A 26,949-nucleotide genomic window follows, 5' to 3' on the forward strand; every position below is an offset into this window, starting at 1 on the left:
TCTAGTCTATTGTATAAGGCAGAGGCAAAGATCATAAAATCAGTTTCTAACTATATGCCGGATGTGGTGTGGGCAGTTCCATGCCCTTATTATCTTAATAGTTAAAACTGTGCAGGAGAGGTTGGTTATTTTTACAAATGTGGAAACTTAAGGCCTATAAGAGGTAAGTGACTTTCTGAAAGTCTCAAAAAAAAAAAAGAAAAGAAAAGAAAAGAAAAAGATCTAGACTCCCAAAGCCCATGCCATCTTATTTCTGCAGAAATAGGAGTTTGCACACAAGCTGGTGTTAGGACCACGAGTTAAGAATTATTTTTACGTTTTTAAACTTTTACATTTAAAGTTGTTTAAAAGAGAAGAAGAATATGGACAGATCATATGGATCCACAGATTCTAAAATATCTGGCCCTTTGTAAAAAAGGTTTGCTAACCCTTGCTCTAAACTCTTTAATAAAACCCTAAAACAAAAAATTGTGTTTAAATGCCTACCAAAAAAGGAGCACATATGCATATATGATGAAAGGTACTCTTAAACCTTTTTTTGAGAGTTCTTTCTTTTTGAAAAGCTAATGAAAACTGGGTACTCTGCAGGAAAATGCATAATGACGTTTTCATTTAATTTCATGAAATTTATAGTCCCCTCAAAATCTGTCTAGGGTTCTTAGACTCCAGGTTGAGTAGTAAACAGAGACAGAAGGATTCAACTTTGTTGCCATACATCTCACTAACGCTAACATGCTAAACTAAAAACTAGGCTCTTCATAATTTTGCTGGTCTTTATAGAATGTATACAGGATTTGTGTAGCTCAGGCATTTCTAATAAAACCTCTCTGCCCCAAAAAGCGTGACCTGTCACGCCCACTCCCCCATTAAGATTCCCAATCGCTTGCTGAGACATAATGAATCAGTTGTTTGGTAGGAGTTTCTACCACTAAATACCTTGTTTAGAAGTTAAATACCCAACATTTCTTCCCATCACATTCTTTATTTTCTCAGAACAATGTCACCAGGAAACCCGTGCTGTTAAAACATTCCTTTGTTCTTTCCTAGAGTCAGGAACTAACAACTTTGGCATGGCATCAGAGCACATCACATTTCATTGGGAAGTCGTAAAGCAACTACCTGGTCATTGGCCGAAGTTTTACAGAGTAGTTTTTAAATCTCTCTTGCCACATTGCTAAGACTGGCATAAAACCACATGCTTATTGTATTTGTACCAGGGAAGAATGAGGTGTGTTAATTATTTACCTTCAGATAAATAGAACTGCAGGTGCCAAGTAGAGACTGCCAGTACTAGAGAACAACTTCATTCTTTTGGGTTAAGGCTATAGAGAAGTACTTAAGTTGTCTATTCTGGTAATAGAGCTTTGGAGTAATGTGTACCTGATTTCAGCACTATTAAGGCCTTATCTTCCCTTAGTCTAAGTGTCCATATCTATAAAATGGAAATATCTATCTAAAAGGGTGTAATAAATGTCTCATATATGAAACCTACTGAATAAATGTGTCTTTCCTTTAGTACCTAATTGAATATACATATTTATTGATTATGCTACATTTTCCAGACATTTTTCTAGAGATATTTCAGACACTTTACTAGATAGATGTTAGACATTAGCCTAGGTAATGTATTACAAATGTTTCCCTTTCAATGAGTGATAAGCTCATTGAAAAAATTCAGTTAGAAAATATGAAATATTAAAGTGAAAACTCTCTTTAATGTCTTTAAAGGAAACTTAAATTTAGAGACTGGGCATCCATGTTTTTTCTAAATGTATTCTAATTTATTAAATTTATAAGAACAGAATCATAGTTGGTACCTTGCTTTTTATGTTAGTACTAGAGGCCCGGTGCATAAAATTTGTGCACGGTGGGGGAGAGGCGGGAGGGGTCCCTCAGCCCAGCCTGCCCCCACTCACAGTCCGGGAACCCTCAGAGGATGTCCTACTGATGGCTGTGGAGGCTCAGAGCAGGCGCCCCGTGCGTGCGTGCGTGTGTGTGTGTGTGTGCGTGCGTGTCCACCTGCTGGGGGCCTGCCCCCAGCCACACTGCGGAGGCTCAGAGCAGGCACCCCTCTGTGTTGATCTCTCAGGCTCCAGGCCACACCTGCGTGTTTTCTCAGGCTCGGGTTGCGCCCAGCCCCTCCTGCCGAGCTGGTCATGACCGTTCCAGAGTCCTGACCTCATTTGCATATATATACATACATGTGTGTGTGTGTGTGTGTGTATTGCTTTTATTTTAAAACTATGTCTTGGGTTTTCTAAATATACCTACTTCATTTGTTTTAATAGGTACTTAGAATTACATTGATCAGAAATACCATAAGTTAACCAATTTCTTGTTGATTGTTTTTCAGTTTCTCATTAATATAAATAATGATACCATAAACATTTTTCTACCTATATCTTTGTGTAGATACTAGGTTTTTTCTTTTCAGATTTTTTAGTTTTTATATTTTTTTGGTTAGGTTTTTGCAAATTTTATAATAATATTTAGGAGCATAAAGAAGTTAAAAATGTAGTCCTCCCCTTTTTACTTTTATCCCCCTGAAAATGCTAAGTCTGAGGTGTACACTTAACTCTACTCTGAAACACATATATACGCAAGCTTCTTATATATATAGGAGATGCCTTTCCCTCTATCCCACTCTCTCCATCTCCTCCTTCCTTTCTCCTTAATAATAAAGTGGGGGAACATAATATACATGTGACCTTCCAAAATGGGTCTATAAGTATAACATGGACATTCCTCCGGCAATATGTATGGGTCTAATTCATTCACTGCTTTACTCCATTCCTGGCCATTGTAGTCTCTCTTTCTCTGATGTTGTCTTCTATACTCTTCCTCTCAGTCTATTCTGGCCTCCTTGCCTGTTCTCACACTCCAAGTATGCACCCATCACAAGGCCTTTGCTAGTCCTTTAGGAATGTTTTCCTGCAGATAGCCAAGGAGCTCACTCCACCACTTTTCAGGTCCCTGCCTAAATATCACCTTTCAACTATAAAACACATTAGTACTTTATGTGCAGTTCTCCCCCCCCCCCAAGCTTTTTATTGGTCTATAATATATATGCATGTGCATGTGTGTTTGTGTGTGTATATACAGAAAATGCCCGAATCCCAAGTGTACAATTGATAAATTTTCACAAAGTGAATTCAGCCACATAACTGAAGTACTGGGACTTTGAGTTCAGGCTATCTAAAGAATACTCATATTCTTTAAATTTCTTAAACAAAATATATGAAACATATCTTATTTAACCTATTTTGTAAAAATATGTTTTTATTGATTTTAGAGAGAGAGAGAGGAAGGCAGAGGGAGAGAGATAGAAACATCAATTGGCTGCCTCCTGCACGGCCCCCACCAAGGAGGAAGCCGGAAACCCAGGCATGTGTCCTGACCAGGAATCAAACCTGAGATCTCTTAGTTCAGGGTTGGATGCTCAACCACTGAGCCACACTGGCTGGACTTATTTAACCTTTTAATGATTTATGGTTGTCATAAAGACAGGTTGATGGTATGTAATACAATTCTCATTATAAAATGAGTACTGAAGAGGAGTGTCCTCCCCCTACGCACGTGCACACACACATGCTGATTGAAGACTCCCATGGTTGACAATGCTGACTTCAAGGTCTGTGTGGCACCTATGAAGGCCTTCTCCCCTCCTCTCATTTCCACACACAAGCAAAAACAAAACATGAATGTGTTTGCAACCTTCTCTGACACTCCAGGAGCCTTGATTTTAAATTCCACATCCCTAGGAAAGGTCAGTATCGATAAACTGTAGGTAATACTTTTCCTTGGACTAGTATAGAATAACAATAAAACTTATTTTCACTGGTCTGGTGCATGATTACCAATTTTTATGTAATCAGTGGAATGTATTTCTTTTTTATCTAATCATGGACATTGGGTATTTATGCCCATGATTTCTTCATGAATTGTATGGAGAATGAAGCTGATGACATGGTGGATGGAGTACTGAAATGTCTGTGCTTTGATTTGCATTATATTGGTAAAAGAGCTAGAAAATTTCCCTCTTCCCAGCATAATTAGTTCTTGATGGTATGTACTTAAAAATAAAAATGCTGTGATTAGCACAGAAAAAAAGTGTTTTCGTTGGGTTTATTATTTTTCATTAGGTACCTGTTAGGTGTACTTGGTTTGTTGGTAAGGTATATGCTATTTAGAGCAGGTATGTGTGACCTAAGTATATTTACAAATTGGTATTTCTTTTAGGATCAACTCTATATTCTACCTATATAATCTGTATAAGTGACTACTATTTTTTTTTCTGTAAAACCTTAAATAGCAATAACAGGGAGATATAATTTCTGTTTAGTAGCTGGCTACAAGAATATATTTTGAAAAGCACCTGTATTGTTCTTAGATATAACTATTTCATACAGATATCAATATCTACAAAATAGTGTATCTGCTGTTTGTGTTACATGCCAATTTGCACACAGTAATCAGTTGTTCCTGAATGCCAGATTATACACATACTCATTACTAGGGATGATTGTGGTTGCTGACTACACAGTCTTGCTAGCTCTTATTCATTTAGTCAAACAAGTAAATAATTCAAAGCTTTTAGTTCTGTGAAACTTGCTGAGGCTAAAGTAAGAGTTATTCTATTATAGTTAATTTCATTGTATTTTTATAATGCATTGAAAATCTTACTTTGTCCTCACCATTAAATATAATATTTTCTGTGAAATTTAGGACAGGTGATGTCTGGTTTATTTTAATATTTGAAAAGGTTTTCAGTTCTCAGTATTTAGCTTTAGATTTTAATCAGGACTAGAATTGCAAACTCTTGACATGGAAGAATTTAAAATATGTTTGTAGCCAAATTATGTGGCTAAATTATAGGCCATTTTTTAGTAAATTGCTTACTTAAAATATTTAGATAAATTACTCAAAATATTTGAAATTTTTAGTACTATAGAGTTAGAATTTGGACTCAGTTATTCCAAGATTCCTGTCAGTCAACAGACTCTATGATAATAATTGTTGGAGCCTTGGAGATACTCTATGCTCTTAAGGTTTCTCTTGAAAGTAAGTCAGACTCTTGCCCTGAAACAATAGGATTATATCATGAGGAACTTCAGCTTTATTCCTGGAATTACTATTGATTTGTTGATTTAGTGTATCCTTGGACAAATTGTGCAACTTATTATTTTTGAGACTGAGTAAAAATCTAAAGCTATTAAAGTTCTTAGAGAAAATAATTATGTAAATGTAAGGTAGTGTTATTCACTTCTCTTTTACTTTTGCATAGGTCAAATGCAGGAATTTTTTGCAAATATGCAGGTACAAATCATCTTTAAAATATTTCCGTTTAATAAGTTCGACTTTAGGTAATTAAAAACTAAGAGAAGCAGAGAGACTAGTACAGATAAAATTAAAAATCATTTAACTTCAGAAGGTGCTTTGTTACTTTTATTTGGCTAGAGGAGAAAGTTGGACAGTTAAAGTATTAGCTTTTTCTCATTTGTCTTGCTCAGATCTTTTGCTGTTCCTTACCTAATACCTGGAATGGAGTTCTTGTCCATTTGGTACATTTAACTGGCTTTAGAAGACCAGTCCTCTGTATTATATACTTTATTGTTCATTGTCTTTACCATAGTAGGGAGGTAATAATTTTGTCTTAAGGTGCTTTCTCTTCCTCCATCCACTAGACTTCAGAAGAGATTCCGTTTACTGAGTAAATGTTTGATATCGTCTTTGTCACTGGGCACTGTTCTAAAGAAAATTAGTGCTGAGAGGGAATAACTGATATACTTAAAGTAAGATAATAGGTTACGACTTTGAATTTAAGAATTGCCATAGCTAAGACTTGGTACTGTCTAAGTCAATGGTTTCCAAAAGTGTGGCTTGGGGATTCTGTTGGATCTCCAAGACCCTTGGGCTATGGGTGTCTACCAAGTCAAAACTATTCTCATAATTATACAAAAATATTATTTTCCTTTTCATTCTCTCACAAGTGTATGATGGAGTTTTCCAGGAGTTACATGATGTGTAATTATATTATCATCCTGGTGGCTAATGGGATGTGAGCTTGTGTTGTTATTATGTTTAAAAGTGCTATCATTTAAAATTTCTAATGTGGTAAATATTTCTATATATAAAAGCCTAATATGCTAAGTGTCTAACCGTTCGACCAGTTGTTATGACGCGCAATGACCACCAGGGGGCAGGCGCTCAATGCAGGAGCTGCCCCCTGGTGGTCATTGTGCTCCCACAGGGGGAGTGCCACTCAGCCAGAAGTCAGGCTCACGGCTGGCAAGCGCAGTGGCGGTGGTGGGAGCCTCTCCTGCCTCTGCGGCAGCACTAAGGATATCCGACTGCCTGCTTAGGCCTGCTCCCCCTGTCATTCAAACGCTCCCCCCAAGGGTTCCTGGACTGCGAGAGGGCGCAGGCCAGGCTAAGGGACTCCTTCCCTTCCCCCTTCCCCCTTCTCCCCTCCCCCCCAGAGGGTGCAGGCCAGGCTGAGGGACTTCCTCCTCCACCACCATCCCCCCCACCAAGTTCACGAATTTCATGCATGGGGCCTCTAGTGATAATAACCCAAATAAACAATGGCTTTTTGGAGTCCTTACTACTTTCTAAAAATGTATAGGGATTCTGTGAACAAAGTATTTGAGAACTGGTCTAACTTGAAATTTACTTATTTTTACTATATGTAAAAGAGGTGCTCCTGTTGCCTCACTTGCCAAGTCAGCTTTCATAAATATTAGATACATAATTTTCAGTTGATTTATAGTATTGCTTGTATATCTTGGTGTTGTAAGGAGCACAGGGTTGAGTATTTCAGTGCAGTTTGACTGTGCCACTTACTATGTGATCATGGAAAGCCACTTCAACTTCCTCTTAGTTTCTTCATATATATAAGTCTGTACATTGTTATGAGTCATGAGAATCGGGGGTGTATATGAAAGTATGTAATTTACAGAACTTTATAAATTGGCAATTTTTATATTCACTTATTTAAAGGCATGTGTTGGAGGAGCTGGTAAAGAGGAATAGAAGGAATTTGGATTTGAAGACAGTTCTCATGGTTCTGTCCCCCCTCCCCTCTATTTTTTTTTTAATTTTGTGAAAACTGAGAATTTTAATTTAATTGAACATAGGCTATGGTCAGAGGCCCTCATGTGATTGGGTCATGCTGAAAATAAAGAGATATGAGATTTATCAGATATGGTCAAGAGAATTACTTTGGTTCCCTAAGCAACTCATTTGATACTTTATCTCTAGTGCACAGGATATCAGTTAACATTGACTCACCTTTGAGTCACCAGCTATTAAGTTCTGTTATGAGAACCTGCAGCCCTATTATCACTCTTTTGTTCAGCATTTATATAAAACCACTTCAGAAAATTGTGAAGCATTTTACATATTGATTATTCTATGCAGAATTAGGAGTTTAGATACAAGTGGACATTTCTTATTAATTAGAGGATATATGAGAGAGTTGGGGTGAGGTTTTTTGTAGCAGTATTTGCTATCCTTGTTCTTAGTTTAATAACTATTGTGGAATACTTTTTCTCCTTAGGAGTACAGAAATTAAAATCATTCTCCCAAGTATGGACTTTGTCAGCATAGTGCACACCAAGGAATTCCGTAAATAGAGCAATTCTTCATTGGTTTCTGTAAGTCAGTTTCTTAATATTCAGTTTAATGTAATCCTTAGTTATAAAGCTTAATGGCTCAGGTAGTAAGGTGATAATTAGGGCAGGGAGGCATATTGCCTATTGTTAATTTGATATCCTCACAAAAAACACAATTTTTAAAAATTAACTAGTATGGTGACTGAAATTATGCCCATGTGGCATCTGAAATCTGAGGAAGACAGACAGCTATAACCTTGAGCATCATACATGGTGAATGCTGAGTTCTGAAACGATTCTTTGTGGAAGGGAAGGCATTTGCTGCCTAACATGTCTCTAGGAGACCAGCCTCAAAATAGATAAATGGAAAGTGTGATAGGAAATATTTCTAGAGCACCCCACTGTACCAAATGCTTATATGAACTTTCTCATCTAATCTATAATAGTAAAACCATAATATGCTAATTAGACCAGACAGCCAAACGACCTTCCAGACGTCATTCTGGATGTATTTCCAGACAAAGCCATGGTGGCAGGGGCCGAGGCAGAGGCAGTTAGGGGCGAGCAGTTAGGGGTGATCAGGCAGGCAGGCAAGTGGTTAGGGGCGATCAGGCAGGCAGGTGAGTGGTTAGGGGAGATCAGGCAGGCAGGTGAGTGGTTAGGGACAATCAGGCAGGCAGGTGAGTGGTTAGGGGCAATCAGGCAGGCAGGCAGAGGGCTTAGGGGCCATCAGGCAGGCATGCAGAATGGTTAGGGGCGATCAGGCAGCCAGGCAGGCAAGCAGTTAGGAGCCAGTGGTCCTGGATTTCGAGAGGGATGTCCAACCGTTAGTTTAGGCCCGATCCCGCAGGGATCCCTGTGGGATCGGGCCTAAACTGGCAGACATCCCCTGTGGTGTCCCAGATTGGAAGAGGGTGCAGGCTGGGCTGAGGTTCCCCCTCTCCCCCATGCATGAATTTTGTGCACCGGATCTCTAGTCCTTATAACAACTACCTTCTACAGATGAATAAACTGAGGCTTTCAAAGTCCAAATAGTTTGCCCAGGGTCTCAAAGCTAGTAAGTGTTAGAACCAAAATTCAAAACCAAGTACTGACTCTAAAATGTGTGTGCTTAACACTTCTTTAAATTGCCTTGTCAGGAAGAAGCTGAGAAGTGAAGGATGCTACAAGCTTTTTATTATTTCATGTAATCCTGATCACAGCACTGTGAGGTAGAGGTGTAATTAGTATCCTCCTTTTGTATATAAGGAAACTGAGGCTTAAAGTCAGAATATATTTGAGGTCATATTGCTGGGAGGCAGCAGAATGGGATTCCAAGCTCAGCTGTTTGGTGTCAGAGTCTGCTGTTAACCACCGTTCAGTACCTATCATGTGTTTCTTTTCCTCGTGCATTTCACAATTTAGTTGGGAGGAAGGGGTGGTCTGGGAGAGCTAGAGAGAGACAGGAATGTAAACAGGGTGATTGGTGGCATAATAGAAGTGTGTATGAAGTGCTTTTAGAACACAGAGGGAGCAATTACCAGATGGTAGAGAAGGGGGGACAGGTTACAAAGAGGGGTAACTGAAATAGAACTTGAACAGTGAAAAGGAGCTTACCATGTAGGGCTAGTTACGAAATCAGAGTGGTTAGCAGGCAGTCTCTTAGGAGAAATAATACGACAGTACTAACCTTAATAAGCATGGAGGAGCTTGGTGTATTAATTGTCTTTTTAATGTAATATCAATTGAATTGTCTAAGTAAAATTGAACATTTGAAATTTAGACTCATGGTCTACCAATACATATAGGAAATTAAGAGTATTTTGAACCACTGATATTTTGTTTTTTTTATAGCTTACATCTAGTTTTGTATTAGTGTACTGTACTTTACATAATAATGTGCATGATAAAATTATGGCTAATTGAGGTTTTGTAATTATATTTAAATGCAGCAGGGGAACTCATTATTTAAAGGAATACTGAGATGCCTCTAAAGAACAATAAATGAAGAAACATGTTGATCACCTGATTGATTCGGTTTATATATTTGGTTTAGGAGAATTTGGAGCACAATTATGTTTGCTAGTTTCTTATGTGAGACTAAAAGGCAAAAACCACACAGAACTCCCAATTCCCTGTTTATAGCTGCCTGTTCTACATTCTTCCTTAGGCAAGATGTAGTGTTGTTTGTATTCCTAAGCCTGAAATAGGACCGTGTCTCTGAGTGCCTAACTTTGGTCTCTCTGTTCCTAAGTAAGCATAGTTGCTGAAGTTGTTAAATGACGTTTGAGCGGACTGTTAAAAGACAGTTTAGCTTTAGGCACAGGGAGATAGGATGGAAGTACAGTGTAGGTGGAAGAAATAGCAAAGGGATAGAATATAGGGTATTGTGCGATATCTGTAGAGCTTCAGCGAGGAAGCCAGTATGCCAAAAGGTAAGCATGGAGAAAGAAGAAAACCAGGATTTGTGTGTCCCATTACATGCCAGGATCTTTACTAAGTGCTTTACATCTGTGAACTCTCTAATATAGATGTGGTTTGCTTATAAATCTTAGAGATGTGGTAAGTCGTGTGTGGTAGCTTTTTATTAAGAGAAAGAAAATGTTTTTTATTTTATAAATATTCTTTTTAAGATAATGAAACGTAATTTCAGAAGTCACAATTTTCCAACTAATCATGAAAACCTGAACCAGGCCAATGGGAAACACAGAAGAACAGCAGAAGAGACATTTTAGAAATATTACCGAGGGGAATGGAGGTGGATGGGACTCATTGGTTGTAAAAGGTAACTTCAGGTTTCCAAGCGTCTATGAAATTAGTGGTACCAATAAGATAAAACAGGAGAGGAGGAACAAGTTTGAAGAAAAGGTGTTTAATTTACTTTAAGCATCAATACATGAAACTTACAAAAGCAGTAAGATCAAATGATGTTGCTAAGGAAACTAGAAGAGAAATAAGAAGAGAAAACCCAGGTTGTTTTAGTATAGAGTACAAACCTTCTACTTCTTCATTATGGAAAATTTTAAACTTACTCAGAAATTAAGAGAATAGTTCAAAACCCTGTTATCCATAACCAGATAATTAACTTGTGGCCACTTTGGATCATCTGTATCTCCCTACAATCTCCTCTCCTGATTATTTTGAAACAAATCTCTAGGAGTTGGGACTATCCTATCTATAATAATAAAAGCATAATATGCTAATTAGACCGGATGTCCTTCTGGTCAAAGCCCAGGCTGCGAGGGAAGCCTGGGTCCTGGGTGCCAGAGGGAAGCCGGTGCTGGCAGCCAAGGGAAGGAAGGCCTACCTACTCTTGCGCGAATTTCGTGCATCAGGCCTCTTGTCCTATATAATAAAAGCCCAACGACCGAACGGCAGAACGATCAGTCGACCAGTCTCTATGACGCTCACTGACCACCGGGAGGCAGACGCTAAACTCAGGAGCTGCCCCCTGGTGGTCAGTGTGCTACCACAGTGGGAGCAGCCGCTCAGCTGACTGGGATAAGCGGCTGCTCCCACTGCAAACCCTGGGCCAACGGGCAGGAACCCGGGCTGCAATCGTCGCCTCCTCGCCGAGCCTCCTCCTCCTCGCTCCCTGCCTCCTCCGCTGGATGCCTGCAGGCTGCACAGCGCTGCCGCTGGGCTCTCAGAGCTGACCCCGGAGGCTGGGAGGCAGGTTCGTGGCTGCCTATAGGCCTCGTGGGACTGAGGCCCACTCCACTGCCTCTCAGTGCTATTGTCCCTGGGCCTGGCCCCAACCGGGTCACATGGAGAGGCAAGTCCTCCGGCTTCACGGAAGATGCTGGACCAGGGAGCAGTCTCTCAGAGGGCAGGTCCACAGCCGCTCGGTTGACCAGGATGAGCAGGCTGATCCCCACAGGCCATGCCCCCCACCAGTTCACAAATTCTGTGCACCATGCCTCTAGTAATCTATAAGATTCTAAATGTGTTATTTTCACAGCACCTTCCCTCCTTGACAGCCTCTGCCTGAATATTTCCAGAGATAGAAGTCATGCAATGCAATGAGCTAGCTGTGTTCTTTTTTTTATTAGCTCTAATTATTAGAAAGTTTTCTCTTTTATTGAGCTAAAAATCCTAACAGTCTTAGTACTTTGCCAAGGACACACAAGCCCATGCTGAAGTCAAGAAAGGATTTAGACCTCAAAATATTTTTATATTGGGTTTGTAGTAAACCCTTTTTCTCTAAAGATCATAGTGTTTGCAAACAGTTTTTCTGCTGCCATGTGTTCAGGGTGCTCATAGAGCAGTCTTGGAGACACATCTTAGTCAGAGCAAAAGCTTATTTTAGATATTTTAAAAAGCTTCTCTCAGAGCCACATATGAGTAGATGGCTTAGCTACTCTTGTAAGTGTATAATTTAATACTATATTTTTTAAATGTTACTGAAGTAATTCACATTTTTTAATTAAATGTTTTTTCTTTTAAAATTTTACCTAAGTATACTAATCATAAAAATTCAGTTCAATTAATTTTTACTAGGTGAACAGAGCAGCATTCAGAACAAGCAGTAGAATATTACCAGCAACCAGGAAGTCCCTCATATGCCACCTACTCACTACCTCGACACTGCTCTGCCTAAGAGTAACTACTATCCTGACTTCTACACCATTTCTTTTGGGTTTTGTTTTGTTTTTGTTTTTTGTTTTTTTGTTTCTTTTTGAACTTTATATAAATTGAGTCATACCATATGCACTCATTAGCTTATTTAGCTTAATAGTGTATTTATGAAATTAATCCATGTGTGGATATAGTTTATTAATTCATTGTATATATATATATATATGGAGTGCTTATTATATTTGCTATAGAGTATTTCACTGTGTGACTGACCTCAGTTTATTCCTCTATTGTTGGTGGACTGTTGGATTAGTGCTATTATAAATATTCTTGCACAAATCTTTTGGTGAACCTGCCACGCGTCCAAAACGGCAACCATCCCGCTTGCGTCTATAGACCCTTATGGTGTACTAAGGGTGAACATTTGTGCACATTTCTATTGGATATACCTAGGAGTAGGATTGTGAAACCTTGGTTCTTGTCAGGGATCTTCAGATTGGGTTTAGAGTATATGTTCCAGCAGAAAACAGGATGGTAATCAAATCAGCCTCAGGGACTGTAGACCAGGCTCTGGAGTTACATTTGAGTTCTATTGTGGACTGAATTGTGTCCTCCAAAATTCCTATCTTGAAGCCCTAACCCTTAATGTAACTATATTTGAGAGGGCCTTTAAGAAGGTAATTAAGTTCAAATGAGATCATAATGATGGAATCCTAATTCAATAGGACTGGTTTCCTTAAAAGAAGAGGAAAGAGCCCTAGCTGGTTTGGCTCAGTGGCTAGAGCGTCTACCTGCAGACTGAAGGGTCCCAGGTTCGATTCCGGCCAAGGGCATGTACCTTGGTTGCAGGCACATCCCTAGTAGGGGGTGTGCAGGTACTTGGGATGTGCAGGAAGCAGCTGATAGGTGTTTCTCCCTCATCGATGTTTCTAAATCTCTATCCCTCTCCCTTCCTCTCTGTAAAAATCAATAAAATATATTTTTTTAAAAAAAGAAGAGGAAAGAAACCAAGAATTGTGTGTACAGAAAAAAAAGTCATGTGAGGATGCAGCAAGAAAATGGCTGTCTACAAGCAAAGGCGCGAGGCCTCACTAGAAACCAGCTGTGCTGGTACCTAGAGACTCTAGATTTTCTCTTTCTTTGTTCTCAGTGTCCTGCCTTGTCAATGAGGGCATGCCAAAGAGCCAGGAGGTCTGGTGCCGCAGAAAAGGCAACATTTGCTGCCAGTTTGGGGGCATGTAGTAAGCACTGGTTTTGTTGGCCAGTGTTTGGTATTTGTTTTGTTTTGTGTTGTTTTCCTACAGGTAGGCTTTGTTATTATGCTTTAAACTGTGGTGTGTATTACTCAGAAATTTAGACTTATATTTATTTTTTCAGGTTTAAGCCATTTTTTCCATTCCAAACCTTGCAAGGATTTGAAGAAGATGAAGAAGACCATATCCATATACAACAATGGGCACTTACTGAAGGCCGTCTTAAAGTTACATTGTTAGAATGCAGCAGGTATGGTCTTTGATTTGTCATTCCTACATTATGGGAAAGAAAGTACAGTAAAATGTGCTTAGGCAGTATTTGTGTTTATTCCCCCTCTGTGTTGATTTATATTGTATTATCTGTAAATTAATTAATCGTAAATTTTAAAACAATAGTCCTTTCCAGTTTGCAAAAATAAATATATATATATATATGTGTACATTCTAATGGGGGGGCATTTATTCTTTACTGATTCCCAAACTTTTTAGATGCATGATACTCTGTTGGCATACCTGACTTATATCTATAGGTGTTCATAGCATAACAGTTTTGAGAATTGTTTGTGATAATTGAAAATACTCTGGGAAGTTGAAAAATCAGACTTGGAAACCCCTGTGATGCTTAGAATTTTAGAGCTTTCTGGAAGGATCTGGTCCAGCCTCCTTATTTTATTGTACCAGCCCCATAGTCTAAGCTGTGTTCATATGTTTCTTGAATTGCTTACTACACTAGCCTTCTTACTTATGTTGACATAAGAACATCCAAACCTGTAGAGAATTTTTATAAGTGTTTATTTGAGCCAAACTAATGACATGCCAGAAGCAAGATCTCAGATGCTCCGGAGAATGACAGTTTTGCAGTCTTTTGTACAGTTGAAATGAAGGAGGGAATGTAAGGAAGATTATATGAAGGTGGGAGAGGACAAGAATAATTAACAAGATTATGTGCTCCCTTGAGGGTAGTTATGCTTCTGAGGGGTCTAAAAAAAAAAGGGTTACTCTGGCATTTCAAAGGTGTGTTAACCTAAATGCACAAGAACAATGGACAGGGCTTGCTTAAGGCAAAGATAAACCTTTTCATAGGTCTAAGGCTTAGCTATCCATGATGACCTGCCCAGTTAGGAATTTATGATCAGATCACCTGTGAGGTTACTTTCAGTTAGATTTATTGCAGAGCCCCTTTCGTCCACACTTATTTCTTAACAGTGGTTATCAATATAACAACCAGAATGAGATTTTCAAAATGCAAGTCTAATTGTCACTCTCTTAATATTCTTTAAAGCCTACCCCCATTACTCTAGAATACAGACTCAAATCCTTGCCAGGGCCTACATACCCCTCTGACCTTTCTAACTTCTTTACTCAGCCCCTCACTCACAGTATTTCACTTCAGCCACACAGGTCTTCATAAGTCAAGAGGATGGCAGACTTTCTCTAAAGGGCCAGACTGTAAATATTTTAGGCTTTGTGATTTACATGGTTTCTGTTGTAACTACTCACTCATCCTTGTAGTGTGAAAGCAGTCAGAAATAAGCAATAGGTTAACAAATGGGTGTGGCATGGTTGTGTCTTCATAAAATTATATATATTTATGTATAATTATGAATTTATATGTGAGTTTCATAATTTTTATGTGGCATGAAATAGTCCCCCCCACTCCCCCACCCCCCCCAAGCATTTAAAACCACTGGTAGCCCACAAGCCATACAAAAATAAGCAGTAAGCTGGATTTGGCCCATAGACAACCACAGTTCACCATTCCCTGCCTTAGATATTTTAAAGTACCAAGGCCCTTGTGTGTACACCCCACTGTTTCTCTACTGAAGGCCCTACCCCATTTTCTGCTCGTTGAAACCAGCCTTTCTTGGTTCACCTCAAAAGCTACATCTTTAATGTGTCTCCTAACCGTTCCAAGTACAAGCATACTGTCCTTTTGCTACATTTGTGTGACACTTGTTTGTACCACTTGTTTGGTACTTATCACTTCTATTTTTATTTCCAACTCATAATAAAAACAAGTGCTTGGATACAGAGGTTATATTTTTGTACCTAATATATTTATGTCCTTGCTAATAAATAGGTTAATTTTGAATACCTTACTAATAATACGATAAATATTTTTTGTTTGTCTCGTTATTGTACACCATTATGTCAGAAAGCTGGTAGAAAAGGAATTCTTTTATCAAAGAAAGACTAAATCTGTAAATTTTGTAAAAAGGAACTTCAGTGTACAGTAAAATGACATCTTAATAATAAAAGGCGAATATGCAAATGGTCATGCTGGGCCCAGGGACATGAGGCTAAGTATATAATTATGTTATGTTAATGTGTAGGACATTTTTCAAGTGGTCTATGTCTAAGGAAATTTTGAAGTGATGCTTTCTTTTTTTCCCCCAGTGAATTTTCTTATTGATCCGCAGGCATCAGAATCATACTTAATGGATTACCTTTTCCAAAATAATAATAGCAACTTCTAACCATTTGAAGGGCAGCTTTGCACAAAATTTCTTGACTATACTGTTGTCAATTCCTATCTACCTACTCATCCACTCATCCCCAAATCTGCAAAGATAGCCTTGAAGGAGATTTACTTATTTATTCATTCATTCATCAAACTTGCCTGTTGTAAAACTTTGAGAGTGAACTTTGCCAGTGAGGAAAAAAACTAGAAGTACTCATAGAAAACAAACTTGTTTATTGAAAATATTGGAGTTATTGTTCAACTGGAAACTTTATGCTTCAGGAGGCAACATGAAGTGGAAATAATACCAACTTTTGAATTAGAAAGTGCTGTCTTTACATCCTAGCTGTGTATCCTTACTGTTAGATATTCTTAGACAAGTTTCATATCTGTAAAATGGGCAAGATTACTACCTTGTCAGTAATTGTGCTCAGAATAGGTAAGTAAACCACAGTGGCTACTATATAGAAGGCCTTCAGTAGCTGTAGCTTCTATTATTATACCTTAATGTAATCATTATAGTGTTTACCAAGAGGAAAACAAATCTTTAGACAGACCTGTTCTTTTTGCATAATTGGTTGTGAGAACTGGAATTTGAATTTTATTAACTTACAGGGGTCTCAGACAGTAAAGAGAGGTTCTTTTTTAATTATCTGAAGTAGAGTTTTGAACATCCCAATTACAAGTTTGGGGGTGGAAACACAATTTTGTTTATAAAAATTGGTTCTAACTGCATTTTTTTGCATTGAGCTAAAGTTGATTTTTAAAGTTCCCAATGACCTCAATTTATGCATTTGTAGTTCTTCTATTAGAAAATTTAATTATTGCACATTAATGTTCAATCATATTGTTAAAACTGGTTTTAAATTTGTAATTTATAGTCTTAAAGGGTTTGAAGTATTTTGCAAAGAAAACAATGCCCATGTGCAATTAAGTAGAAAAGATAAATTAAAAACAACCATATAGGGAATAGATCAGTTTTCTGGCAGCAGAGTAAACTTAATGGATAACTTAGCTCTCATTCTCTGATAAACTGTGCATGTTCTTTAGGGGAAAAGAAATTTGGCCCCAAATTCTAGGAGGGATTTGTCACATAATCTTTATGTAAAAGACATTGAATAAAACAATGAGTACATTTTCTTTTCTTGTTTTTCTTTGGCTGGTTTTATCAACCAGTTATATTTTTAAAACAAAGATTATAGTCAGTGAAAGCAAATCCTATATGGTTTTGTGGTGTGAGAGTTCTGTACTCAGAAGTGGTATATTTAAGATATAGCCTATCCTAATTATAGATAGAAGATTCTAATTAAGGTCACTTCTTCAGTGAATCACACTTGCACTGTTCTAAAGCCTGTATTTTCTCAGCAGCTTTTGGAATGTCTGTTTTATTTTACTGGGTTCCAAAAATACATCACTTTAAAAAAATGTGTAATGGTAACACAAATACAGAAAACTATAGCAGTTGACATTCTACTCTATTACCAAGATCCTTACCTTATTCCCCAATTAATCTATTATCGGCACAGACTCATAGATTCCTGTATTTTTCAATGGTTATAATTCTTTGCTATTCTTAATTATTTTGTTGTAAATTGTTCTTGATTTGGCCACTAGCTACCCCTTCAAACTTGGCTCTGTATGCTTGTGACATGAGCCTGTCTTTTTTTTTTAATTGTTTAATTTTTTTTTTTTTAGCTCTTCATTACTTTCTGGTATAACAAGCTGTTCCAGGCTTATTTTGTATCTTTGCCATAGTCCTAGAATCAGCTATTTTACCAAAGAGCCCTGGCTCCTTTTAATAGAGAATGATATTAAAAATCAAGATCTGGATGATGGGCTGTTCACTGCTACTTCATATACTCAGAGGTCCCTTCAGCGGACAGAGTTGTGAAATACATATATGTATAGACACTTATACATATATGCATACACATACACAATTTAGAAATCATAAGCTCACCCAATACTTCCAATTCCAGTTTATCCTAGAGTTGTTCCTTGCCTTGGTTTGTTCTTCTTCCTCCCATATTTTTATATCCTCTGAACCCTAGCTCCAATAACATCAGCACTTGTACTCATTTGTTCAGTTCTGTAATAACATCTCAAATAGTTGCAGAATTGCTTTATTATAAATACAGAAACGTACTTACTAAAAGGAATTCAGGATTTATTTGCAGTCTCCTCTACACAAGATTGAGGGTGTATGGTCAAATACTGCACAGTCATATGCTGCATAGTGACATTTTGGTCAACAATGGACCACATATATGATGTTGGTCTCATAAGATTATGATGGTGCTCAGTTTCCTATTTAAAAATGAAAGGATATGAGGTTCCGGAGGAATTTTTTTCTCTGATGGGAGCAGTATTTGCGGGGCTTGGCAATAGATTCCCTCTCATTTAGAGCACCTCAATTTTTTATGCAGAGATTACATCCCAATCAGTCAGCCACTGACCTCTTTTAACTCAGAGGAGCCTACCCGTCCCCCCCCCCCCCGCCCCCCCGCCCATTACTACATATTCAGGAAATAGAAAGAATAGATTTGGGATATACTTTTGGTGTGTGAAGGACTTAATGTTCTGGTTTCTTTTTTGATATCTCAAAAGAGATTGTCACCTAAATTGTAAAACTTCGGGGAAAAATAGGCTTTTAAAATATTTTAAGTGCTGGAATTAAAAAAAAAAATTGCCCTTCCAGATCTAGCTTGATGGTCCTCATAATGCATTGCTATAAATTCCTTGTTGAGACTTAAGATCCTGAACAAGGACACAGGTCCACAGGATTTTCTCTCATTTTGTGGGTTGGTGGTATCCTTTGAAGCACAAAAATATTAATTTCAGGATGTCCCATTTATCTATTTTTTAGTCCTATCTTAAGAAACCATTGTCTAATCCAAAGAACTATTGCACAATCCAAGAATTGTGTTTTCTTGTTCCTGAATCCTGAAGATTTAATATCTATTGGGAATTCGGAAGCTGCTAGCCTTCTCTGCACAGTAGTCAAGGTCCTTACTTAGGTACTTTGCTCTTTTGAACAGATGGTGGCAGCAAAGCTTTGGTAAATGAAAATTCTCATTTTCCTAAACTTAGTATTTTATAATTCTGAATCTTCTTATGTTTTTGGCAGTAGGTTGTTGAGTACTGTTTAAACTTCCTTTTAAGATTAAAATTTATTTAAATTTATGGATTTCTTTTTGCCATGATTTTGTTCAGGCTTTTTAGCTCATGAAGCCAGTTTGTGAGGCATAAACATGATTTCCTTGAGGTCTCAATCTTAGGAAACAATTTTCTCATATTGCTCTGATGTGTTTTATCCGTTTTTCTTTCATTATCTTACTCCTACCCCCATGATATTCATGTAGAGGTAAAGTTTGGAGTGGTAATCAAGATGTTGATTAACAGCTAAAGTTGTTCTCAAGCTTACTACTAAAACATATTGGCAGACTTAGGTTCTGATTTAGAAGATAGATAATGTAGAAGTTGTTGGACCATGTAGGTAACATTTTATCCTCCAATAATAAAAACTGCCTTAATGATCTCAAGATTGGACCTGCGATTTCCTTTTAAAATCTGAATATTAAGCAGTAAAATTAGGTGATGCAGTTATTCCTTGATAACTGTTTTCAAGATAATAGAAATAACAAACATTTATTGAGTACTTACTATTTGCTAGGCATTATGCTAAATGCCTTGTTTTCTTTTACTCTTAAAACAGCTTTAAGAACTACATACTATATTTCCCCTGAATTGTTCAAAGGAAGACATGGGCTTAAAGAAATTAAAAAAATTCAGTCACATTAGTAGATGGAAGTGTGTGTGTGTGTGTGTGTGTGTGTGTGTGTATTTGTGTTCACAAGCAACTATTTGTACTATATCTCATTAATAGAAATTACTTTCTGTTTGATTTAGCTGCTGAAAAACAACTTGTCCTGGAATTTCACCTAACTTTAGCCTTACTTCACTTTTCCACTAGAGGGTATACCAAGTATTTGATTTAAGTTTTTCTGTTACCAAAATTATAATAGTAACAGTAATTTATTACTTCTTGGTATAATGATTTGAAAGAAAATTTGTAATGTACATAACTGGTACAATAATCTTGTTTTATTTTTATACTGCAGGTTACTCATTTTTGGATCCTATGACAGAGAGGCAAATATTCATTGCACACTTGAGTTGAGCAGTGGTGTTTGGGAAGAAAAACAAAGGAGTTCTATTAAGACGGTAAAATTGATTTGCATAGTTTTAAAGTTTGTATTCTATAAGCATGCTTTTATTAATATTTCTATATTCTTAGTTATTTTTGGTCATGTCCAAATAATTATGAACAGCTTTTATTCATCTTTTTATTTTTTAAACACATCTTTTAAATATATTTCTTTATTGATTTCAGAGAGGAAGGGAGAAGGAGAGAGAGATAGAAACATCAATGATGAGAATCATTGATCGGCTGCCTCCTGAACACCCCCTATTGGGGATCGCGCCCGCAACCCAGGCATGTGCCCTTGGCCGGAATCGAACTTGGGACCCATCGGTCCGCAGGCTGACGCTCTATCCACTGAGCCAAGCCAGCCAGGGCTATTCATCTTTTTATAATAAAACATCAGTAATGAAATGGATCCCATAAAACTATAGTATTCAGATTGCTTGCTTGCATAAGATATCTAACCTGACTAATTTTCCTTCTGTACAGAAGAAGTGAGGGCAGGTGTGTTTGAGTAACAGAAAGAAGGCTAGTCTAGCCATAAGTGAGGTGGAGCCATATAGGGCATGGCAAGGATTTTGGATTTTATTCTTTGTGGTGGGATAGTTTTAAGATAGGGAGTAACAAGATCTTGTGTACATTTGTAAAAAAAAAAAAATGTTCTTCCTGTATACAGAAAGGATTGTAGGAGGATGAGAGTAAACCTGAGAGAGATCAGGAGGCATTCAGGGAAGGCATTCAGGAGGTGGTAGCTGAGGAAATGGAAAGAATAGATTTGGGATATACTTTTGGTGTGTGAAGGACTTAATGTTCTGGTTTCTTTTTTGATATCTCAAAAGAGATTGTCACCTAAATTGTAAAACTTTGGGGAAAAAATAGGCTTTTAAAATATTTTAAGTGCTGGAATTAAAAAAACAAAAAATTGCTTTGTACTCAACATGTTTTAATTGGACTTGTTGGGTTCTTTGAGTTCTTAAATAAATAAAAATTGTCACTAATTTTTTTCCAAATTTGAGTTGGTATTTCTGAATGTTTCCCATAGAAGTTTTAATAGGAATTATGATACATTTCTTGGAATTTGCATAAATCTAGTAGTTTATTAAAGATTTGGAGCATTTATCAAAATGTTGTCTACAGAATTGCTATATTAAGCCCATGAAGTTTTGCATTGGAAATAAAATCCCAGGATTTTATGTCTGAAGTTGAAAAAAAATTTATGCCATAAAAGAACATGTAGCCTTTCTTGATTTTTAAGAATAGTTATTTCATATACTAAGCATATATTGAAATATTATGCATTTGGTAATAATAAAACTCCAGAATGCTTCTTGGACTTCCCAAACTTCTCTGGGTTACTTCTAGTCTTTTTAAATATTAGATCTATTTAACACATCAGTAGTTTTTTGCAGAAATAAATTATAGTTGTATTCTTTAAAGATGTATTTAATAACTTAGATATTTAGCTGTTTCTATCACATTGAGCTCTTGGTAGCAGTATAGCCAATATTTAGGAAAACTATTTCTCTATTATGTCTTCAGTATATTGGTGGATAGGTACTTTTAAAGTATGTTTACATAGCTGTTTAATAGTAGAAGTAATGTGCTTTTTGGTATTTCTAGAATAATATATTATTCTTCATAGCATTTTTTAAAATAGTCACAACTCTCTCTTTTTAAATAGGCCCCTAAGCATATTGACTTTTGAAGGTTATGTGGTATTTTTGTAGCTGTATCCTTGACTTTTAAATTGTTTCCAGTGTCTCTATGTAATAACTGTTGTGTATACCCTTATATAACATTGAGCAGTGTGAAATTATTTTGGAATAAGTAGAGTAATTTTGATCATGGTGGGAATGTAGGGGGAAGTAAAGCTGGAAAGAGGATGGGTTGACCCACAGAGTTTGAATTTATGAAAGTATTTGGGAGCTATTGAAGATTTTGAACATGAAAATGACATGGTCAAAATAGTGGTTTTTAGGAAATTCTCCTCCTTTTTGGTGGCTGTGCATGCCTTAACTTTAAGTTACATCTCAGTCAATTTGAAGCAGCTCCCCAGAGGGATAAAATAAACAGCTTCACAGTTTGTTCTGAAATATATAAATACATGAAAAAGCATTATTGTTTTGTCTGGGTATGAAATAGTTACAACTTGCCATTGCTATTGGCATTTTCAGTTTCCCTTATATCAGATTAGACAGCTTTAATATTTTGTAACAAAAATTAGTAAGATGTTAATCTTGAGTCATAATTTTAGATCTTAACACATGTCATAGCTAGTTTTGGAAAAATAATTTCTAGGTTACTAATTACATCTGGTGTCGAAAATGTCAACAACAGTTAAGTGTCTTCAGGCATTAAATTACATATGTCTGAATTTAATAACCAGAGAGGAGAATTAGAGTGCTCTTCAAGACTACATAAAACATTGTAGGATAGGATTTGAAAATTTGGAATGTATTATAAATTTGGATGGAAAATGTATCATTAAAAATAAGTATGCTAAAGTATTCAATGCTTTTGGAAGCTATCTTTATACAATCTTCGGGTTTAAATTAGTTTTTTTAAATGTTAAAATTTACTCAGTCACTAATTTTAGTGTACAGAATGAAAGAAACTTAATTTCTTTCATATTTTAAGTATATCTTTTAGTTTTTAAAGCATTATAATGTACTTTATCATGCCATTAATAGGGAAGATCAATAACAGATGGAAAGCTTTAGATTTGTAGTACTTGCACAAATGTTGGGGGTGGAGATGGAACAGTTGTAATGCATTAGCTGGAAGTATTAGCAAATCTAATGAATGTGGCTTAAGCAAAAAAGAGACTTGTCTTGTGTGATAAGCCCTTAGTATATAATCAAGGAGCTGGCTCTTACTGGCTTCCTCCTTCATCATCCTTAGCATGGGGGTTTTATTCTCATGGTTGCAAACTATCTGGTGCACCCCTAGAGATCCACCTTTCAAGAAAAAGAATGAGATAGAAGGCATGCCAGAGGCACATGTCAGTCAGGTTTTGTCCTTTTAAAATTCTTTACTGGAAGCTCCACCCAGGGAATTTGACTTATATCTCATTGGTTAGAACTAAGTCATATGGTCTCCACTACCAGCAAGGAAGTATGGGGACTCGCTTTTGTTTTTCAGCCTTTGTAGAAAAAGAAGTTAAGAGAAAAGGGTTATGAATACATTTTAGGTGGTCAGTCCACAGTCTGTCTTACCAAAAGAAAAAATTTAAATCTGTTTGATGAATTTTTGTTTGTAAGGGGATTTTTTTTTCTTAAATTGAGTATCAGGGAATATTGAAAAGAATAATTTAACTAATAGCTTGCATAAATCCTACTTTCTACCTTATTAGAAATCCAAGGCAAGTTTGGGGCAAAATCAGACACTTGGTCACTGCCTTGCTTATTTCACTTGCAAAATAAAAGAGTTCATAGGATAAATGAGGTACTTGTGTTTATTCTTTAAAAATAATAAGCAAAGATTCCTCGTGAAAATCCCATTAAATGTGATAGCTGAGGTGCAAATAAATTAGATATTAGGCTTAAACAAACATTAGAGAATTATCTTGCAAGAAATGACAAAGTCAATACTAAAAATGTGCTCACCTTCACCAAAAGAGACAAGGCAAGTTTATTTTCATTCTATAGCAATATGCAGGTTTGGTGATGATAATTTGCTTCCCTTTCACTAATGAATAAATTTCAGGTTCAGATTTTTAAAAATGTTCATTTCAGGCAATGATTAATATTTCAATTGGAAACTCTTTAGACAACTATATATCTCTAGAATTTATGGTGCTTATCAAATAAAATTCACAGTAAATTAATCTGACATATTAAAGCATACGTAATCATTACTGTGTGAATGCTAAGACAAACAGATCATATAAATATCACATAAACACACACAGTTTTAAATAGATCCTGAGTGTTACTTTCCTCTGAATCTGGGAGTTCTGAGGTAGCAGGAAAGGCCTTGGGACCAGCTGGCACCCAGCTGTTCTGTCTAGCTCTTTCCCTTGTTCTCCATTTTAAATAAAATGATGAAATGAGTTTTAAGTTTAAAAACAAGCTTTTTAATGTTCATTTTATACTGAGCACTCAGACATTTGAAAGCAATTGTCCTTTATAAGAGACTAGTCTTTCCTCCTGTGATTAGAGACAGAATGTTAAAAATCCAAATAACTCTTAAGTCAGTACATTGGCATAAATATGTTACTATCAAAGAAGAAGGAAGAATATGGACTTCTTCTTGTTCTGAAATGGAGACAGAATTAGAGAAGTATCTTTTGGGTCCTTGGGATATAGTACACAGTGGATGGGCAGAAGAGATGCTGAAACCGGCATGTGTTCAGTATAAATAGAAGCAGAAGCACTTCAGGATTGTGTAGCTTAATATGCAGGAACCAGAGGGAATTGTGGTGAAAGGCATTAGATGTCATGATATTATCAGACCTGCCTGAAAAATAAGAAGTAATAAATCCCTGAAGGACAGTCAGCTAACAATTGGGGAGAATTTCTAAATGGTAATTTGGAACTCTTAATTAGAATGAGTATATTCCTTTCAGAGGGTTATAGGGTATCAGTTGGCAACTTCCGATTGGCAGTTTGAAATGGCAACTGCTAAGAGCTTTATTTTTTTTTTTTTTATAGCAAAGGTGGAAATTTATTGAAGAACAAGTACAGACTCCCACGTGGGGATGGGGAAAGAGTTCCCTGCTAAGGGCTTTAAATAGGGTCAGCTGTACCCAAAATTATGAAGTCAGAAGAATTCATCTCCTAGATTCTGGACTTTATCTTTTTTAAAAAATATGTTTTTATTGATTTCAGAGAGTAAGGGAGAGGGGGAGAGAGATAGAAACATGAATGATGAGAGAGAACCATTGATCAGCCGCCTCTTGCACATCTCCTACAGCAACCCCAGGCATGGGCCCTTGACTGGAATCGAATACGGGACCCTTCTGTCCGAAGGCCTATGCTCTTTCCACTGAGCCAAACCAGCTAGGGCTGGACTTTATCTTTTTGTTAGACTCTGGTAGCACCTTTCTTTCTCTCCACTCTTGCTTCCCTCATTTTTGAAAGGATCTGATTCTGAAAGAGAAATAGTTTATATCAGGCTTCCTTCAATTTTTTTTAACAGACTCTTACAATTAAAGAGCTATTTGAGGAGATGATGCCTAGAGTCTGACATATTTTTGCCATATACAAAGAGCCATAGTCTTCTGCTTGTAGAATCTATACTTGTTCCATTAAATCCTACTGCTGCTAACAAAAACTGGACTATGAATGGTATTCTGATAATTAGGAGACAGTTTGGGAGTGGTGAAAGTGGAATTATTTTAGAACAGAGTCAAGGAGAGCTCTGAAACTAAGGGGAAATAGGATTTAAATAGAAGGGCCTTCATCATAAGATTAGCCATGGTCAGTTGCCCGAGACTGAGCTTGATTCAGAGGTAGTCTGCCTTATAGAGCCCAGTGAGTCTCTCTTTACCTCCAGAGCAAAGGTTAGGGCAGCTGAAAAGAGGAAAAAATGGCAGACGGAGGTAATCAGTTTGGAGAATATATAATATAGGGAAATCATTCCTGTCTAATATGAAGATGCTAAACAAGCGTGTAGAAGAAATGAAAATAGTAAATGCATTTTCAGCTTTCAGAAAGCTTTTGATGAAGATCCATAGCAAAGCTTTCCAAATCACCTGATAGATCTGTCTTTAGAATTTGGGAAAACAATAAACTTGACCAGGTGTAATATCCTGAATGATTCCATTTTTCATGAGAGTAGTTGTCATAAAATGAATATACTTATTTAAAAACCATGAAATTCTTCTCAGAGAGAGTTATTTGTGCATTTCAGGTTTCTATAATGCAGGAAATTTATAACAGTTGAATCAGGTGGGGGAAAAGCACTAAAATTACCTTGGAAGTGAGATAGCCATATAAAGATAAATGGATGGGGAAAAATTAGTGATCTTCAGCTGAAAAGACAAAGGTGGGTAAATGATTAATGGAAGCATATAAATGCAAAAAGTAAAACAGTAGGATGATGAACAAATTTACTGAGCAAGGAGTTAAGTCTATGAAGATAAATTTCACATTCCTCATGATAATCAGATGATAAATGCTAAAAGAAGGATACTTAAAAGGTCTTTAATAATACTGCACACTACATACTTGCTGGTGGACCTTACAGAGGCACAGATATACTACATTCTTTTTATATGTGTGTCCTGTACCTAGTAGAATTTCTGGCACGTTGTAGTTGATATGTGAATGTCTTGGGAGGTGGGAGAAGGATAAATGATTGTTTTGAAATACAAATCTGATTCTATCAACTGCCTCCTTAAATCTCAATGGTTTCAGTAGCTCCTAGAATAAGGACAGATTCCTTGATGTGACCTACAAAGCCACTTCTGGCCTGGTCCCTATCTCGCCAGCCCTATGTCTACCCTGCATTCTGCATTAGCTGGGCTGGCCATCTTTCACTCCTTCTTACATGCCATACTCTGTCCACTGCATAGCCTTTGTGCATGGGCCTCCTCCCCCAACACATTTCTCCTCAAGCATACCTATCCCTACCCCCATTCTTCAGACCTCTGCTTGTGCCAGGCCTTAGCTTGTTTCCCTCAAACATTTTTGGGCCCTTCTCCTGCACTATGTTAAGAGAAGGCTTACCTCTACCGGTTGTATTTCCAGGGCTTCACTGTCAGCGGACTTTCAGCTGGGTTTGGCCTCCATGAGGCTTTGGTGAGAAAGGGGAGAGGACTAGGAACCAGGGTATTCTTCCTTTTCTCCTCCATCTTGGACAACAAGTCTGGCAGCCACTGTTTCTCCGCCATGGTTCCATGCTTCTCACAGGACAGGC

General features: G+C 37.1%; 1 protein-coding gene across 1 annotated transcript in view; it reads left to right on the forward strand.

Moving 5' to 3' along the window:
- Positions 1 to 26,949, forward strand: part of PDZD8 (PDZ domain containing 8) — a 61,383-nt gene that overhangs the window by 6,515 nt on the left and 27,919 nt on the right. Inside the window, exons 2-3 of the mRNA XM_070432183.1 lie at positions 13,548 to 13,673; positions 20,006 to 20,108. Coding sequence (XP_070288284.1) covers positions 13,548 to 13,673; positions 20,006 to 20,108 — 229 coding nt within the window. The remainder of the gene's footprint in view (positions 1 to 13,547; positions 13,674 to 20,005; positions 20,109 to 26,949) is intronic.

Source organism: Myotis yumanensis, unplaced genomic scaffold (assembly GCF_028538775.1).
Source record: "Myotis yumanensis isolate MYYU_CA2020_CCGP unplaced genomic scaffold, mMyoYum1.0.hap1 SCAF_13, whole genome shotgun sequence".
Taxonomy (NCBI): Eukaryota; Metazoa; Chordata; class Mammalia; order Chiroptera; family Vespertilionidae; genus Myotis; species Myotis yumanensis.